Source organism: Apteryx mantelli, chromosome 6, assembly GCF_036417845.1.
Source record: "Apteryx mantelli isolate bAptMan1 chromosome 6, bAptMan1.hap1, whole genome shotgun sequence".
In the NCBI taxonomy this organism is placed as follows: Eukaryota; Metazoa; Chordata; class Aves; order Apterygiformes; family Apterygidae; genus Apteryx; species Apteryx mantelli.
Genome location: NC_089983.1, coordinates 42,417,544 through 42,434,096, shown reverse-complemented (window position 1 = coordinate 42,434,096; position 16,553 = coordinate 42,417,544). Strand labels below are relative to the sequence as shown.

At 42.0% G+C, this 16,553-nt stretch overlaps 1 protein-coding gene across 1 annotated transcript in view; it reads right to left on the bottom strand.

The window, feature by feature from the left end:
• Nucleotides 1-203: 203 nt before the first annotated feature.
• GPR39 (G protein-coupled receptor 39) overlaps nt 204-16,553 on the bottom strand; it is a 78,190-nt gene continuing 61,840 nt past the window's right edge. Inside the window, exon 2 of the mRNA XM_013959736.2 lies at nt 204-750. Within this exon, the coding sequence (XP_013815190.2) occupies nt 227-750 (524 nt within the window). The 3' untranslated portion in view covers nt 204-226. The remainder of the gene's footprint in view (nt 751-16,553) is intronic.

Here is a 16,553-nt window from a genome sequence, read left to right as displayed (position 1 = left end):
GGGGCTGATATTTTTGGCAGCTAATGAATGCAGTTAGCAGATTGAATTTCCAGTGTGCACTTAAAAATAAAAAATCCCAACAGCAGCATACAGAACACCTGCTCTTTTTGCATATTTGGAAATAAATCTATCTGTGATATTACTTTTAGGATGTAATCCATTTCTCAGTCAGTTTAACTTCTGTGGTTTTAAGCTCATTGCTAATCATTAACTTTGCTTTATAAAGTCATATGTTATGTTCACAAAGGCCATTTTGTGCATCTGAACTGGGCTCTAAGCTAGTCCCTAGTGGCATTACTTCCAGGCTGGGCTCCAGTGATTCAAGACCTGGTGTCTGTGGACTGCAGTCAGGCTTGGTTTCATTCTGGAAAGTACTTAAGAAAACTTTGTTAGCGCTCTTTGTCGAAGAAGCGCGCTTCGACGCTCTGAAGATCAAGGGCCGTAGGGACCGGCTGCTGCTTGCTCCGGAGTTGAGATTGGCCCTGCGAAGCTTCTCCTTGTTGGCGTGCTCGAGCGTCAGGTGGCAGCGCAGGACCTGCAGGAACACGCTGCGGAACTGCTGCGACGAGACGTTGTACAGCAGGGGGTTCACCACCGAGCTCAGGTAGAAGAAGGTGTCGGCGATGGGAAGAAGAGTGATGTACGCTCGGAAGTAGGGGATGGTCCAGTCCTGCTTCGGTTTAACAGCAGCCATGATCCTTCTAACCTGGTTTGGCATCCAGCATATTGCCAGAGTCACAACGATCAGCCCTGGGTACAAAAAGAGAAAGAAAGAGTGTGCACATGTGGAAAAAAAAATCATAAAATATTAAGCATCAGTTCTGCACTTACTTGTTAGGAAATAGTACCAATTTTTCAGTGTTTTGCTTGACAGCTTTTTCTGCCAGCAGCATTTTTTTGTTTGTTTTTAATAACTGTTTCAAGGTCAGTGCAGCATATGCTCTGATAAAGACTACATAGTGCTTGGATAGTGTTTTTTTGTACCTACCATCATTTATTAATTTTCAAAGTGTTCTTTCATTGATACTTGTATCTTTGGAAAGAATGGGTTTTTATTTTGTTTTGTGTTTTTATTTTTCTTAGGTTTTTCCCTTTATTTAAAAAAACAAACAAAATAAATAGCAACCTATAGCCATATTAGATCAGGCAATACCCATAAGAGATCAGATTCTTGTTTGTACTTTACAAAAAAAATGTATGCATAATAATATATTTGGTGTTATTTTTGGTAACTTTCCTCTTACAGAAGATATTTTTAAGTAAAGTATGTATGGATCTTTTTATGGTAATTAAGGTATGTTGGGCTTTCTTAAAAATCAAATTCCAGTGGAATTAAATTATGAATGTAAATGAGAGAAACCTAAGCCTAGTCATGGAAGTGTAAGCAGTTTTAAATTATAAAGTATGCTTAAAAATGTGATATCTGACCATTTTGTATTTATATCTAATATAAATACATGTTGCTGCATCACTAACCGCATTAAAAAGGGGGTGATTTAAGTGTTGGATGTCTGAAAATTCTGCCTTTAGGAACAGGCACGCAGGGAAGTTGCAGCAGTGACGCCACCTTCGGGACTGCAGCGCTGAATAAGTGTATCGTATCGGCGATGTTCAGGAGGCTCCTGTCCGAGGTAGGAAATCGAGCAGGGGAAAAGCGTTCAAATCCTCGCTGGCATCGACTGCCCCCAATGCACGTACGAGTAAGCGCAGGAAATCCTGATGTCTTACAAAAACTACAAGGTGTACAAGTAAGTCCTCCTCAGTTCCCCCCCAAAAGCATTATTTCTAAAACAAAAATATATTCGAGAGTTTACTCTTTCCACTTTATTTTTCTCTTTGCAGCAAATGTGCCTTATATGAACACTTAGTGGGAATGGAAGTTGCAGGTTGGCTTCCCTGCTGCAGATACACAAAACCGTAGAGCGTGTCTTCATGGTGCATGGTTTACAATTTCAGCAGACTTTTGTTACCTTTTTAATCTCCAAAGTCTAGCTTGCTTAACAGAAGCACAGAAACATTTAAATACTTACCTGTCTAGAATACGTCAGATTTCATATCTATAACCCTATTAAACAGACCACTGTAGGAATGCAGTTCTGAAATGGTGCATTTCCTGCCTTTTCAAGACAAAATGATATTTTGCTAGTGGGAAGAAATGAATGTAAAGAAAGGTGGTGGGAGAAGAGAGACAAAAGATAACTTTGAAACTACCAGGGCTTAAACAGGGCATGTTAAAGTTCCCTATAATCCCCCCAAAATCAAGCAAAAAGATGTAAAACCAGATTTTTTTAAAAAGAAACTAATTTTCTTCATGAAAGTCATAACTGATTTTTTTAACAAATTTATGACTTCACTGTCATAATACCAAATAAAAGACTTCTTTTTGATCCCTTGCTTCCCTGATCACTTAATAGCACATTTAATTTGAATCACATTTAATTTTGATAATAGCATGCTCTTTTGAAGGATGGGAAAGTAGCATACACACATACAGCACTAGAGCGTCAGGCTTGGAAAAAAAAAAAGACTTGGAAGCCTGTTTTAGCAGGTAGGTGATAGATGCAGTTATCTTTTCCATTTTCTGTTCTTTACCTCCCATAATTCTCCCTAGCCACAGTCTCTATTTTCATCCCCGTTCCTATCCAATGCTGTGCCCCTTTGCTTGGCTGCGCTCCTCTTTCTCTGCCTTCTTGCCTCATTTTTTCAGATCCCGTGGTGTGTGTGTGCTTCTGTCTGTCATAAGCTGATCTGAGCTCCGAGTCCTGCAAATTTTCCAGTCTTCAGTGTTTTTTCTCTGCTGTCAGCCTAACAAGCGTAGGGACAGCGGTCCTGGCAAGGAACTACAGACACTAAGGAGCCCTGACCCGTGGCTGGTGATCAGCCTGGTAAAGGGGCAGACGAGGGGTGCTACGGTTTCGGTGGGGGCTTCCCCCCGAGCAACTGAAATAGTTAAATAGTTATAGCCCACAAAACAAGGTCTGCAACATTCTTGTCAAGTTTTACTGGATGATCTCTTTCAGGGACAAAAATAAGCTCTATTTTGTAAATAAGTCTTCATTCTTAATTAGGAAGAAGATATTTCATCTTGCTGATTAATACACAATTTCCTGAATTACAAATGCTGTTGTGAAAAATCGTGAGCAAACAGTGCATGCATTCACTTTAAGCCCCAAAAGAGTGTGCTGAGATGTCTCATTTTTTCTCTTGTATCTGGATTCTTTGCCACTGACCCTTCTTTTCAGTCCAAACTGCCAAATGTTTAAGATTCCTCTTTATATTTTTGAGACATTTTTGTTCTGGAGAATTTAGTATTTCGCTGTGTGTACAGCAAGTGAAAAAAACGAGCTGCTTGTGCCCTTGCATAGTATGGTGGAGGTTAGTCTTTGGTGGGGGAAAGTAATTGTCTTTGTAAACTTTGTCATTTTTTCCAGAGATGAATAATTGTTCGTTTTTACACTTGAAAAAATGCTCATTGTTTTAAAGGAGCTTCACCATGTAAATAAACATGCTGGCAAAAAAAAAAATTCAGGTTTTTTTTTCTAACTGTTCACACTTGACTCGGAGGTATGATGTAAACCTAAGCGTATCAAAGAAAGATCTCTATAGTCTTATTCAGACCTTAGCATATTAAATATTTTGACTGAATTATTGCTGCAATCAATTTGAACTTGAACACAGGTTCTAGAAATCTTAGTTTTTGTAATGTAATATGCAGAAGGTACTTAAACAATTTTGTAGCCACTTGAATGTAAAACAGACTGATCTTCTACCAGCACTGATGCATTTTTCCCTAGACCTTGCTGCCTACTAGGAATTAAACTCCTACACATTTTGTCTCATATCCAACTTTCCCTTCCGCTTCTTCTTCTAAAACTGAAAAAAATAGTGCCATTTTTTCAATTTTGTTGACTAACGCACTGAAGTGACACAAGCTGCTAGATGAGAGCACAGATTTATCATCCACGTAATAATGATGTTTATAAATACAGGAACGCTGAGGTCCAGGAGCCTCCATCACTGGTGCTTGAAATTTCCAGCCTACATTTGAGTCACCGTGTTTGGTTTAATCTTCAAAAGTGCATTAAACTACGCAAGCCGAAGCCAGGAGACCTTGTTTTACCTAGCTGACTACGTGTAAGTGAATACATCCCAACCTTTAAGTAAGCATTGAGCTTATAATTCACTTAACATTGATGCAGATAGTTCAAGATAACTTAAAAAAAAGAAAAAAAGGAGACATGAAGAGTTATGAGATTGATTAAAACCATTTAAAAAAGTTAAACCATAAGCCAGCCACAAAATAGCTCACCCAAAACAGGAAATGGCACATTCAATTATTATTTAATTTGCAAAAAAAACCCCAACCCTCTTTAAAAAAAGAGAAAAAAAATACAAATTTAACAATTTAAACTGGGAATTGTTATTGCAACTTCTCAAAAGGTGTCTTATAGTATTAATTCTTAATATGTGACAAAGGATCATTTAGGTAGTAAAGTAAACCTAGCGTTTAAGTGCCAATAATATGAATATGCATCACTGGCACAGAATAGGAGTTTGGCAGTCATCTCTCCCTTAACAATACTTTTTTATTACTCAGAACATTCCTCTGGGCCATAGGGGACTGAATTAAATTCATTATGAACTTTATTGGGAAGGATTTTAAATACCTGCTAATGTCTGGTTGAGTACCGAGGGCTTCCTTCTCCGTCCTTTCAGATTTTGCTAGTTCTTCTGTCAAACAGATTTTTAATCTTTTCTTCCTGCACTTGAGCATTTACATCTGTCTCCTCCTATAGTCTAACATTTCCACACTCTATCCTGGCCACTAACAGCCAACCCAGAAAACTTGGAATCATCTCCAAAATTATACTTGTCGCTAGGAAGCGCCAACAACATGTTTTATTTGGGTGCCATAGCCCCTTACCCAAGTCTGCCGCGGTGCCCTCGAGGACCCGCTCCTTGTCCGTGCCCCGCGCACCGCTGGCCCTGGTGCGTCCGTGTGCCGGCTGCTGCGGCGGTGCTAATCACCATTAGCTTAAGCAGGGTTAAATCTCAAACTTTGTTTTTCTGTGATTAAATTAATGGCACAAAGGAGGGTTCTCAACATCTGCTTGTAAACTGACATTTAAATGGCAATTGTCAGTGGAATATAAGCATATGGTTAGCTGAGTTATGAGTCAAGTGCAGGCAGCAACGCAGTTGGTTCAGAGGGAGTTTGGGTTTTAAGCTCTCATTTCACATTCGCATCCTTGGCCTGACTTTATACTCAAAGGTATAACATGACATTAATGCCCTACGCCTTACAAAGTCTCCCTGCCACACACCAGAGTTATCAGCTCCCCAAAGAGGAAAGCACCGAGACCATCCCTCGTTATTAAGTTCACCATCATAAAGCAATATTAATCTCGACGAAGGCACTAGGTCCCTATTTGGCTCTGCTAAAAATAACTTTGGAAACACAAGCAAATACAACTTCTCTCTCATCATGTTCCTGATGGTCATAAACTGAGTCACTACTAACAAAGTTTTCTTCCAGAGAAGAAAAAAACACACGGAATCTAGTACTAAGAATGTTATTTTTAGGAGGTGGGTTTTGGTGCTTCTTTATTATTTTAACCAGTGCTCAAAAAAAGTAAACTTGCCTTTCATTATAAGTAGGGACATAAGTCATTGGTTTATTGTTTTGTCAGGACAGATTCCTACCTTTCATTAGGAAAAAGGCCCAGCCACATGTGCTATGCCTGCGATTGCTGCGATGACCTTCCAAACGCAGAGCAGTGCAGCGCCTGCAGCGCCGCCTTCCAGCGCCCGCAGCTGTTTCGCGCACCGCTGCTGCTGCACTCATCTGCATTTGACACCTCAGTGACCGCATGCTTATCTTCTACGGACAATTGTCATTTAAATGTCAGTTTACACACAGATGTTGCTTTCATTGCTGTGATTCTGACTCCTAAGTGCAGCAAGGAAACCAACCGGAATAACACCGAATGGATGTTGACTCCGCTTAGCAATGCTGTAGCGAGTAGGAGTGCTGGAGACCGCGCTTCTACAGGGGCATTAGATCTAGCAAGACTGCAGCACCTCCAGGAGAGGACTATCTTCTCTGCTCTCTGGCCTCCGTGATTTCCTGACATTTCTCCTCGTAGGGAAGAGTTTGGAGAAGTTTCTCTGTTCCACCAGCAACTGGGTAGAACTTCAGATCCAAACTTTCAGCTTTTAACAGCCTCTGGTGAACACCTGATGTTCAGCCACCATCCAGATCAACATGGGAATCAAAGCCCTCTCTATCTCTGACAAACAGCAAATAAATGTCTTGATGAGCAGGAGGGTGTGGAAGGGGTTGGGAGAGAGGAACACACTTTTTCCTACTACTTCTGGTCTCTTTATTTCCTAACCCTTCACCTCTCCTCTGTTTGAGGCCAGGAGGACTAAAAGCAAGATGCACAGCAGAACAGAAGCATTTCTTCAGTGTTTCTGTGGAATTTAACAGTGGTTCTGCCTAATTCCTGGGATGACCTCACAGCTGATATCTCCATCTAAACTGGCTCCTGTAGGACAAAGCATGTGCCAAAACTCCTTTGTAGAGCCCTAGCAAGTCTTGTGACATTCAGTGCCATCATGTTTATGTCCTTTTTGGGTATCCTGCCCTCGTCTGTCTAGGAAATCTCTGTCGTCTTGTTCTCCAAGCCCTAAAACCAGGACCACGACGGAGAGAGGACAGGAAGGAAGATCGCTACGACATGAGGGAGCAGCCACACTCTCTTTTCTTGCCCACACCCACTTGCTTCCTGGACCAAACGCAGGTGGCCCAAATATGCCACTGCATTCTCTGTGGTATTAAAGAATGCCCATAAATAAAATCTCAGATGGAAATCAGACGCAGAGTGCCACAGAAAAGACGTGTAAGAGACGAGCTTAACACAAGGTTCCTAACAAATCTGCGATGTCACTCTGCTTAACAGCATCGTTTTGTAGGCAGTGATTCATGGATAGATCTGAGAATCAAAACCTTGTCAACTTATGTCTTGTACTTTGCTGTACGTCTCCATTTCTGTAAGCAGTTAAGTACATCCTTTTTAGTTACACAGTTACTACAGAAAGCACCACCAAGTAACTAGTCTATAAAAACAGAAGTGATGGTTCCACTGCTCCTTGTACTGGTGACAGTTAACTTTACATTTCCCCCAAATCAATTACTCAATCCTGTACTCCTTAGTGCACAGAGTGTCACAACCATCAATAAGAGTTTTGCTTGAATGAGGACTGCAATGTGCTCCAAGTACAGGATAAAGCATCTGATGAAGTTTGAAACAGGAAAAGAATACTAATGTAAGTCTCGCTTTTACCTCTTTCACCCACAATGCAAGTTTCCTCTGCTGAAGGATGAACATTATAATAATAATAAGCACATATTGATGTATGTTGAGGTGAATGTAAAAATGTGTTAACCTGAGAGATAAATATTGACGCTGCTTTGTCCCTGTCAATATTCAGTTCAAGGGACAATAAATTCTGATGTTCCCTGAAACTAGTCACTATGTGCATTGCCACATACATTTGGTATGAGCTCAAGTTATTTGGCAGCTCTGTTCCTTGTACCCCCAACTTTCAGAATCACAGGTTTTCCTTTCAAAAATACTACTCTGGAAGGGAAGGAGGCAATAAGTAAACTATCCCGGCAGTAACTACAGAGGTAGCATTGAGCAGAAGATGGTCAGTGCGTGTCTCCCAGTCACTTCCATATCAGACTTGTTCTAACCACCAAACAGATCTGCCAGCTCAGTTTGGGATCTGAAACTGGATCCGGACAGGCTGCTACGTGTCCACCCTCTGCAGCAGATGGGAGTTTCTTCATCTCTGCACAGCAGTCACCTGTTGCCCTTGCTGTGAGAGCTGCCGTGCCTACAGACCGTGTACCACAGGGTTCCAATAGCAACACACAACTTAGGTAAAATCCAGCCCCTTCTCCCAGCTGTGCCAATATTGCCAGGATAACAAGGATAAAGGAGGTCGCAAGACAACATTTTTGTCACCAGCACAACTAGACGAATCTCCAAGCGCTCAGGAGCAGCTCTGGCAAACAAGACGCTGCCCTTCTCAGAACAAGTTAAAGCTGAACAGAAGCCAGTAACGAACTAGTTATCTTTACAAATACTGCTGGAAGAATTAACCATATGGCCTGGGACAAACAGTTGAAAACCAGCTCCATGTACATCTGATCCTGTCAACAGCTTCCAGCAAAAGCCAATGGACCAGCAATTCCCACGGCCTTCAGAGGGATCTAGGTACGTTTGGTGTCTGTTAGCTAATCTTGGGCTCCACGGTGGCTCTATGACAATGATACATCTCATTAGAGCGCACGGCTTGGCGATGAGGACAGTGCTGTCCTGCAAAGCCATGCAATAAATGAAAGGCACCAAATTGCCTCTTGGTGCAATAAATGAAACAATACTGCAAGGTTTTAATAAATATGTTGCTGTTCTGTTGCACATAAAGTTGTCTTTCTCCCAGCTGAAGACACCATTAAGGGTCTGGCTAAATCACAAATGCTAAGGAGATGCATTGCATTCTTTCTGTAAACAGCAGCTCTTTTCTCAAAGCAGCAATGTGTTCAAGTGTGCAGAAATGAAAACACAGGGAATTGATTTTTATCCCTATTCAAAGCTTCCATAGATAAGTGGAGTCATCAGGGGTATTGAGAAGAATATCATGGAAACATTTGCCACCCTTGGCAATCTGAAAATCACCCGCAGCTGCTTTTGATGCTTCATTTCACAGAGGTGCCTAGATGCCAGCATAAGTTATCACTAGACCCAGGAGATATTAGCACAGGCTGAAGTTTACTTGCTCACTTTGGTTAGACTCTACTTCCCTGCAAATACCCTTGTGGATGCTACTAGGAGATCATTGCCACCAAATTGGCTTGTCAGAGGTTTGGACCAATCTTGGGTCAAATCAAAGACACATCTAAACAACAGAGTGCAGATGATGTCTCTCTGCAGGCAATCCCTGTATCACCCGCTGCTTGCTCAGCCGCCGTCCACCCTGCTCGGTTGCACATTTTCCTTCTCCTTGACTGGCAAGGAGGGACAGCTTGAGGCTGGAAGCAGCACAGCAATATCAAATCAGCTGCTCAGAGGCAAAGGACAAGGCTAGTTTTGCGTTCCCAGCAACCCTCATGTCTAATACTTGCCCAGAAGCCTGTGAGCTTTCTTGCAGAGGGAGGATCCTTCAATCTCCTTCGTACTTTAGTCATCTACAATTCTTGCTCTAGGCATTATAAAAACTTCTAGATTCTAATTTATAATTCCTATAACAATTTCTGATAGATTGCATATTGGGCTGAGAAACACAAACATCACCACTAAACAAGGAGAACATCATGAGACACTTCCATGGAGCCAAGTCAAAGTTTCAAGAATATGTATCACAAACCCATTTTTCCAGCTGGGGCTCACAGGACACTCTTCATGCAAAAAAATCTTTTCTGACTGCAACATTAAAATATAACAGCTTCTACGGATCCCTTCACACACTTCTCTAACCAATGACAAACAGCTCTTCAGAGGAGGACGCTATTTTTGCTTTGCACTGTCACTCAACAGCCCTCAGCCGTTAGGTAGAGTGACATCGGATGCACCTGAAGTTGTCAGGGGAATGTAGATATGCAGAATATAATTAATCAGGACACAAGTGTTTACAGTTTTACTTCTCAGCAAGTTAAAATACCTGACAATTATCTTCAGTTCTTAACAGGGTCAAGTTTTGCTTCTCAAATATTTTTAAATACTGTCACTTCACAGTCCAAGCACTAATAAAAAGCTAAAAATGCCCAAGAAAATTTCATGACAGAAGTATTGTTACTGAACATAAGCAGCCTTCTTGCAAAAAGAGTTATTAAAGTTCTGATATGCTTTAAAAAGACCTACATGATCATACGTCACTGGAAATATATTAGTAGAAATTATAGTACTTAAAATAATTATGGGCAAGGTAACACACTTACTGTCACCATAACACAGCCACACCAGCACCTTTGAAAATCTCCCCTACACAAGTTCCTTCTAAAAAGAGGAAAACTGACCTTTTAATGGGCAGTTATTGCTTCTGCTCATTATGTTAGAATTTATACTTCAAATACGAATTTATCTTGCAGCTTGGCTTTACCCTTCTAATTGCAAACCTCCTCTTAGCGCTCCTCATCAGCTATGAATCAATTTTAAATGTGCACAGCTTTAAACAGAACTGGTGGCTTAATCCATGATATTTTAACTGGATAATTCATTTTTGACGTGGAGTGCCAGATGAGCCTCCCGCAGAGGCGGTGAGCCCCGCGCGCAGCGGGCCGCCTTTCGGGTGACGCCGCCGCCGGGCCTCGAACCCGGCTCTGCAGCGACCGCAGCTCGGGGGCAAACAAAGCCGCTCGCACTGCAGACTTGATCTATTCCCGCGCCCAATTTGGTGCTTTCCTTCACGTAGGTAGGTAAACAGCCATGCAATCGTAACGCCTGGCAGTAAATACCAGCCTGGTATTTGAAGCAAGGATCAGCTCTGTTTCACTCAGGTGCCTGTCCCCTGTGGTTTGTCAATAAAAGCTACAAAATCCAGCACTGGCTTTCGAATCACCCCTTTCCATTCACTATAACAAATAATCCAGTAAGTACGCAGAAAAAAAAAATTAATTCAAGGCTACTTTGAAGGAAAAGAAGATCATATATATTGTGGAAATATACATATAATCATCACCTGAAGGCATACCGTGGTATAACAAATACATTTTAAATTGTTCCTCTTTAGAAACGTTAACGTTGCAGCTGTCAGAAAATACATGTTTATCAGAAATGGTTATTTCTGCATTGAGAAAGTATTTTTAAAAACACTAATATGGACGCAAATCGGTACAAGGGAACAGGTTTTGTTCTTATTGATGCTTCCTCCCTGCTAAATAACTTCTTGCACTGGTTGCTTTGATTTTCTTTTAGAAAGAGTGAAGACTTGTTTTCTTTCTGCATTGGAGAAACAATGGAAAAAATACATTTTCCATATAAATCTAATTTAAATTCAGAGTTCTAACTAGCAAACACAATTTGGAATTGAGGGTATTTTTGTTTTTAAATTACAAAATCAGCCGTTGCAACATTAAACAGCTCATCTATTGCAATTCAGCAGGAGAAATCATTGAAGAATCAGCAGCAGAATACCAATATAGGGAGCCAAAATATTAGATCAGCAGATACATAAGACACTCGAGGGCTCTGCCAAGAAGACAAGCTTGAGCTACAAGTTATGTGGAACCAATTGTCATAGCGGGAATCGGCAAAGCTCCTCCTAGACTGCAGCGATATTATCAATCTCCAAGTCAGATTTTTGTGCTGAAAACCATCAAATGAAAAAAACTCGCTGCTCCATAGCTAGCAAGTTGAAAATGGAATTATTGATGCGTAAGGGGTAGCAAGATCATGATCGCCAGCTGCTTTAAAAGCAAAAGCAATTGGCATTTGTGTTCAGCAGCCTAAGTGAGAAGAGAAAACAAAGCAAATTGCCATAAAAATTACGTGCAGCTATTCAAATCCTACACCAAAAGCCTTAAATAGGAAATGACACCCCGAGAGTGGAGAGCAGAAACATGCAAAGGCAGCCGCGGCACGAGAGACGCCAAGGCTGGCCGATGGGGGGTTGAACGTTGGGACCAACGTCCAAGTTATTCTTCTCATCTGTCACTGATGAGGGGCGACTATGGCAGTCCTCTAGGATAGCGATACCTCAGTTTCCCTTGGTGGGAGGAAAAGGAAGAGTTCCCATACTGTGTCCACAGCATCAGTCCCGCAAAGCCTCCCTGTTCTTCCTCCACCCTTGGTTTGCAGCCTGGCCACAACACTCACACGTGCGACCAAAAGAGGTTCTGGAGCCAACCCCACATTCATATGGCTTGCTCTTACAACCATTATAAGATAATATATTCATTTCTTATATATTTATTCCTATTGGTAAGGCTACCTGTATTATTAAGAAGTTGTGTTGATCCTGAAGGTAAGGGAGGCAGCTGCAGCGCGTGGCCGGAGGGCAGCAGGGGTGGATAGAGCCACGCGGCAAAGGGGGCACGAAGGACTCTTGCGTTCTTCTAACCACACCAATAAACTTCTTTTTCTGACAACAGTGAGTATTTTTCTGATCTGAATAGATTCCTCATCTTTTCAGAGGGAAACAAGCAAACAAATGTGGTAAGAATAAAATGTGAAGTTTCACACATCTTCAGAACCAATTTGTTTTAAGATTTAAGGAAGATCATAACCTGTAGGAGAGTTACGAAGCTGTTCTTGCCTGGGAACACCGCCGTGAGAAATGAAATATTTCACAGCAGAAGACAGCTATCTTTCACAAAGGGGAGGGAAACGAGGGAAGCTCTGATTCAGGCATCTCCAATATAGTTACGGTGGCAATTTCAAAGCTGCAGGTGAATGAAGACTAAATCCCAGTCTGATCCCTTGAAGTGGTACCGGCAAGCATGTTAATGGAGGAAACATAAAGTAACTATTAAAAAACAAGGCAGTTTTATTCTTTAAATTAGATCTATCCTTTGATAAAACAGATCAAAGCCTCCCAGCAGTGAAGCTACCCAAACTCATGCTCAGAAAAATGCCCGGACCAAACCCTGCGTGGCTTCCAGCTTCCCTGGGAGAAGATCATTCAGGAAGCAGCCCTATTTCCATTTCAGCAAAGTCTCTTCCCCGCCAGCACCTACATCTCCTTTTATTTACATTTCGGAGCTGTCCAGAGAATCGTAACGAGCGCAAACATGTCAAAACCTCCTTTCTCAAACCTCTTCCAAGAACAGATGCAAGACGAGGAGTATTCCTCCCCGTCGCCACAACCGTGGCAGCAGCCTGATTCAAAGCCGGTGCTCCCCACGTCAGGTAAGGGGGGCTCGATGAAACGGCATTCAAATAACCACCCGAGCACGGATCCAGCGAGCGAGCAGGCACTGTTCGCTTGGGAGCCTGGTGCCTACGCTCTGCTACTCGCACTCTGCTTTGAGGTAGCTGCTGGACAGCCTTGGCCCAGCCGGCCCGCGGGCAGCAACGTCTCGCAGCAGATGTGAGAGAGCACTTCTTGCTCCTGTCCTCAAGTACGATCTTTGCCTTGCATTTCAGTATTAGATGACGTCGGCTCAGTTTGCTGATTTTCTTAATAATTTTTAACTTAATTTATTTAAAGCAAATCCCCTTAAATAATTTTTAGCTTTAGAAAAAAACAGTCTCTGTTCCTTTCTTTATCCAAGCCTTACAGGGTACATTTTTGCTCACCTTTTAACACTCTTTTGTTTCCTGGAGGTGGATCCACAGAGAACTAGAGTATTCCAGGTGGAGCTGGAGTGTGCCGCTTTCTCTATCTTTTGTAGCACCTTTCCAAGAAACACTAAGAACCGTTAGATATTACTGCAGACTTGAGAAAACTAATTAAACCAGAGCTCCAGCTATCCAGCAGCTTGGTCTCCTCCTCCCCCCTCCCCGCCCTAGAAAATACAGGAACAAGACAGTGTGTTTTAGAGTAAATCCTATTAACGTGCAAGAGAAGTCAAGACGTAGCCAGGCATTTGATTCAATTACGTATGCCATTTTTAATGGAAATTCCGGAATCTGGTGATAATTACGATCATTTCCAGAGCACAGTGAAGTACAGGATTTTAGCAAGGACATGACACTCTTAAATATTCCCTATGCTGAATCTACACTACTTTAAGTCACCAAACACATTTCCTCTTCCAGCCTCGTGCAGCTGCTCCAGCTTTGGGCACACAAGGCCACAGGGATGGAGAAAAGACTTTTACAATAACCCTTTCACATCTAATAAATATATGACTATGAACAAGAGAAAAGAAATGCCTAAATGCCATTATCTACAGCAACTGAAAGGACAGTGTGTGCATTTTAGATTAGATTATGGATTAACATTCATAAAAAAGCAACTAAAATTAAAAAGAAGTAATGCTGTTGGCTTGTTCAGAATCCCCTCTTTTAGTTCCTTTTTTGTTTAAATCTTTTCTACAATTATAAATGCTTGGGGACTTACCTATGTATTTACATAGCCCTTACATTCAGTCGCTGGTCTTCAGTTGGACCTGTACCATGACAGAAATAAATAGTCCAATTGCCTCTGACATTGCTACGGAATCAAGTAGCTGCTCTGCCCACCTGATGCACACAGCTGTATCCACTGGACCTTCATTGCTCATCCCCTTCCCAGAATTCGCTCTTACTTTGAAATAAGTTTGTCTGCTCAGCCCCCGGATGCTGAGACACCCTGGGGTGAGAGATTCTTTAGCTTCCTTTTTCTTTGGCTTTATGAGGTTTTCACCTACTGGAGAGCAAAACTCTAACTCCCAAGAGCTAATAGAAGGAAATTTTCTTAGAATATTCAAGATTAAGAGACATTTTTCTCTTTCAGGATATCAGAACAAGAAGGGACTCCGACCTCCTTGACGAAAGGGAGCCAAGGACCTTGGCGTGACGCTACGGTGAACCCTGGGTGGCTGCGCTGCCCGTACAAACCAGACCACTAAAACCAGGCAGCCTCTTGCAGCGGCTGCACTGGCAAAGCCTGTTGCAGCAAAACAAGCCAGGTGATCTGCTTTGGGGCACAAACAGGCTCCGAAATTTCTGTATTAATACACTGGCATACGCAAAGTCCTCCAATTTTTTGCCACACGCTAAGCAAACACTGTCATCGGATTTGCTACAGGCGTCTCCCATCTGCAGAATCTCTCTGACGCTCAGAGACGACATCTGCGGAAAACAGACGTTCTCTCCCACTGCTTTCCATTTACCCAAGTTAACTTTATTGGCCAAGAAAAAAAAAAAACCCTGCAGAGATGGAAACTAATCCAAGTTAGGCGCAAGCAATCATGTACGCTGATAAACAACGAGGGACAACACGGAGGAGAACAATCTCGAAAGGCCGGCGCACGGCACTGGCGCTGCCCTTGCCCTGCTCCTCGCCGCTACGTCATCACTTCGGTTATTGCTGCAGCCTCGTTACATCCACCTGGAGCACTGCAATGGGATCAGATGCTGAAGGCAACCGAAGACCCATTTAATTAGCAGCTGATCAAGAAAACCAAAATTATTTGTTCGTATCTTCTGCTAATAGGAAATGGTTTCATTTCTGACCAGTGTACCCATATTTCTACAATGTACTGTATTATTCTTAAAATTCGGCGCACAGTCAATCATATCACTATGCCCTCCAGGAGGTTCTCACTAAGTACTTACAAAAAAACCCATGCACGCAGTATAGAAAAGCATCGCAGCATACTACGAAGACTCATGCTTAATTTTACATTTTTTGTTTGGCCAAAATAGTATTTGTTCTGTGCTCAAATTCATATTTGTAATAAAAACCCCACTCAGCTGCTCATATACTAAAGAAACAATTCATGACTGAATAATGTACCAATTCAAAAGCAATCTCTCTAAGCTACAGGAAACCTCTCGAGTTGCTAGGCTGAACAAAATGAAGCCTCAGCAAAATGAACCACTTTGAAACTAAATGAGACTTTAGCAAATTGATCTGAACAGGAAAATCTTATGTACAATGCAATGTTTGCAGCCACAATAGAAAAGCCTGTTAGAGACTACCTTTGGAAAAAAAAAAACCACACCAATAAATCAGAAGATGGTGTTACTGTTTGTTTGCTCATTCTTTTAAAGCAGGATATTTCATTTTATAAGAGGTTAGTAGGTTTATAGGTTTGTGTTTAAATAGCAACTGAAAAGGGCAGACCTAGAAAAAAATAGGAACAGAAATTCTGGATGTCTTCTTGAAAGGGATGTTCTCTCCTTCTGATCTTCTGGCTTTACTTTTTTGTCCACGTTTTGGAGCACTTCAAGAACCTCTAAGCTCCAGAGACATTCCAGGAGCAGGACTTCAGTTACCTTGGTCTAAAAAGTGGTTGTTTCGGGCACTGTCACAAGCAAGTGAAGCAAAACTATTTCAGTTCAAAATTATGAGTCTGCTGGAGCAATTTCAAATGCCAAGACGAAGAGCAGAGGGAGGGACAAGATGCAAATGCTGGAGGTGCAGTCATCCAGCAGCACAACGGGGATCTAAAGGGCAATGCAAGGAGGAGAGCAGGGGAGGGCATGATAGAAGGGTTGCAGGCAGTGATTGCATCAAGGATCACTTCTTTTCCTAAATTTTATTCTGCTTGTTCAAGTAAATGATTCTGTTTTCCATAGAGGCGGCTTCAAGAAAATAAGGGGCTTGTGGAGAAGAAGGCCTAGACGCAGAAGAGAACAATTTGCAAACGGAAGGTGATTTTGAACAGGAGGCAGATGGGAACATGTCTTTGGGGAAGACGCGTAGCTCAACTTCACCTAGGACCACTAGGACAGAAGATGGCAGTTGCTGCAATTAGCGAGTGCAAAAGGCTTTTTTGTTTCTTTTTTTCCTTTTCTTTCTTTCTTTCTTTTTTCTTTTTAAAGGGTCAGCAGAATCAGCCCCGGGTTAAGAGGCGTTGGTGCTGTTTTATGTTCGAGAAGCAGACACAGACTGTT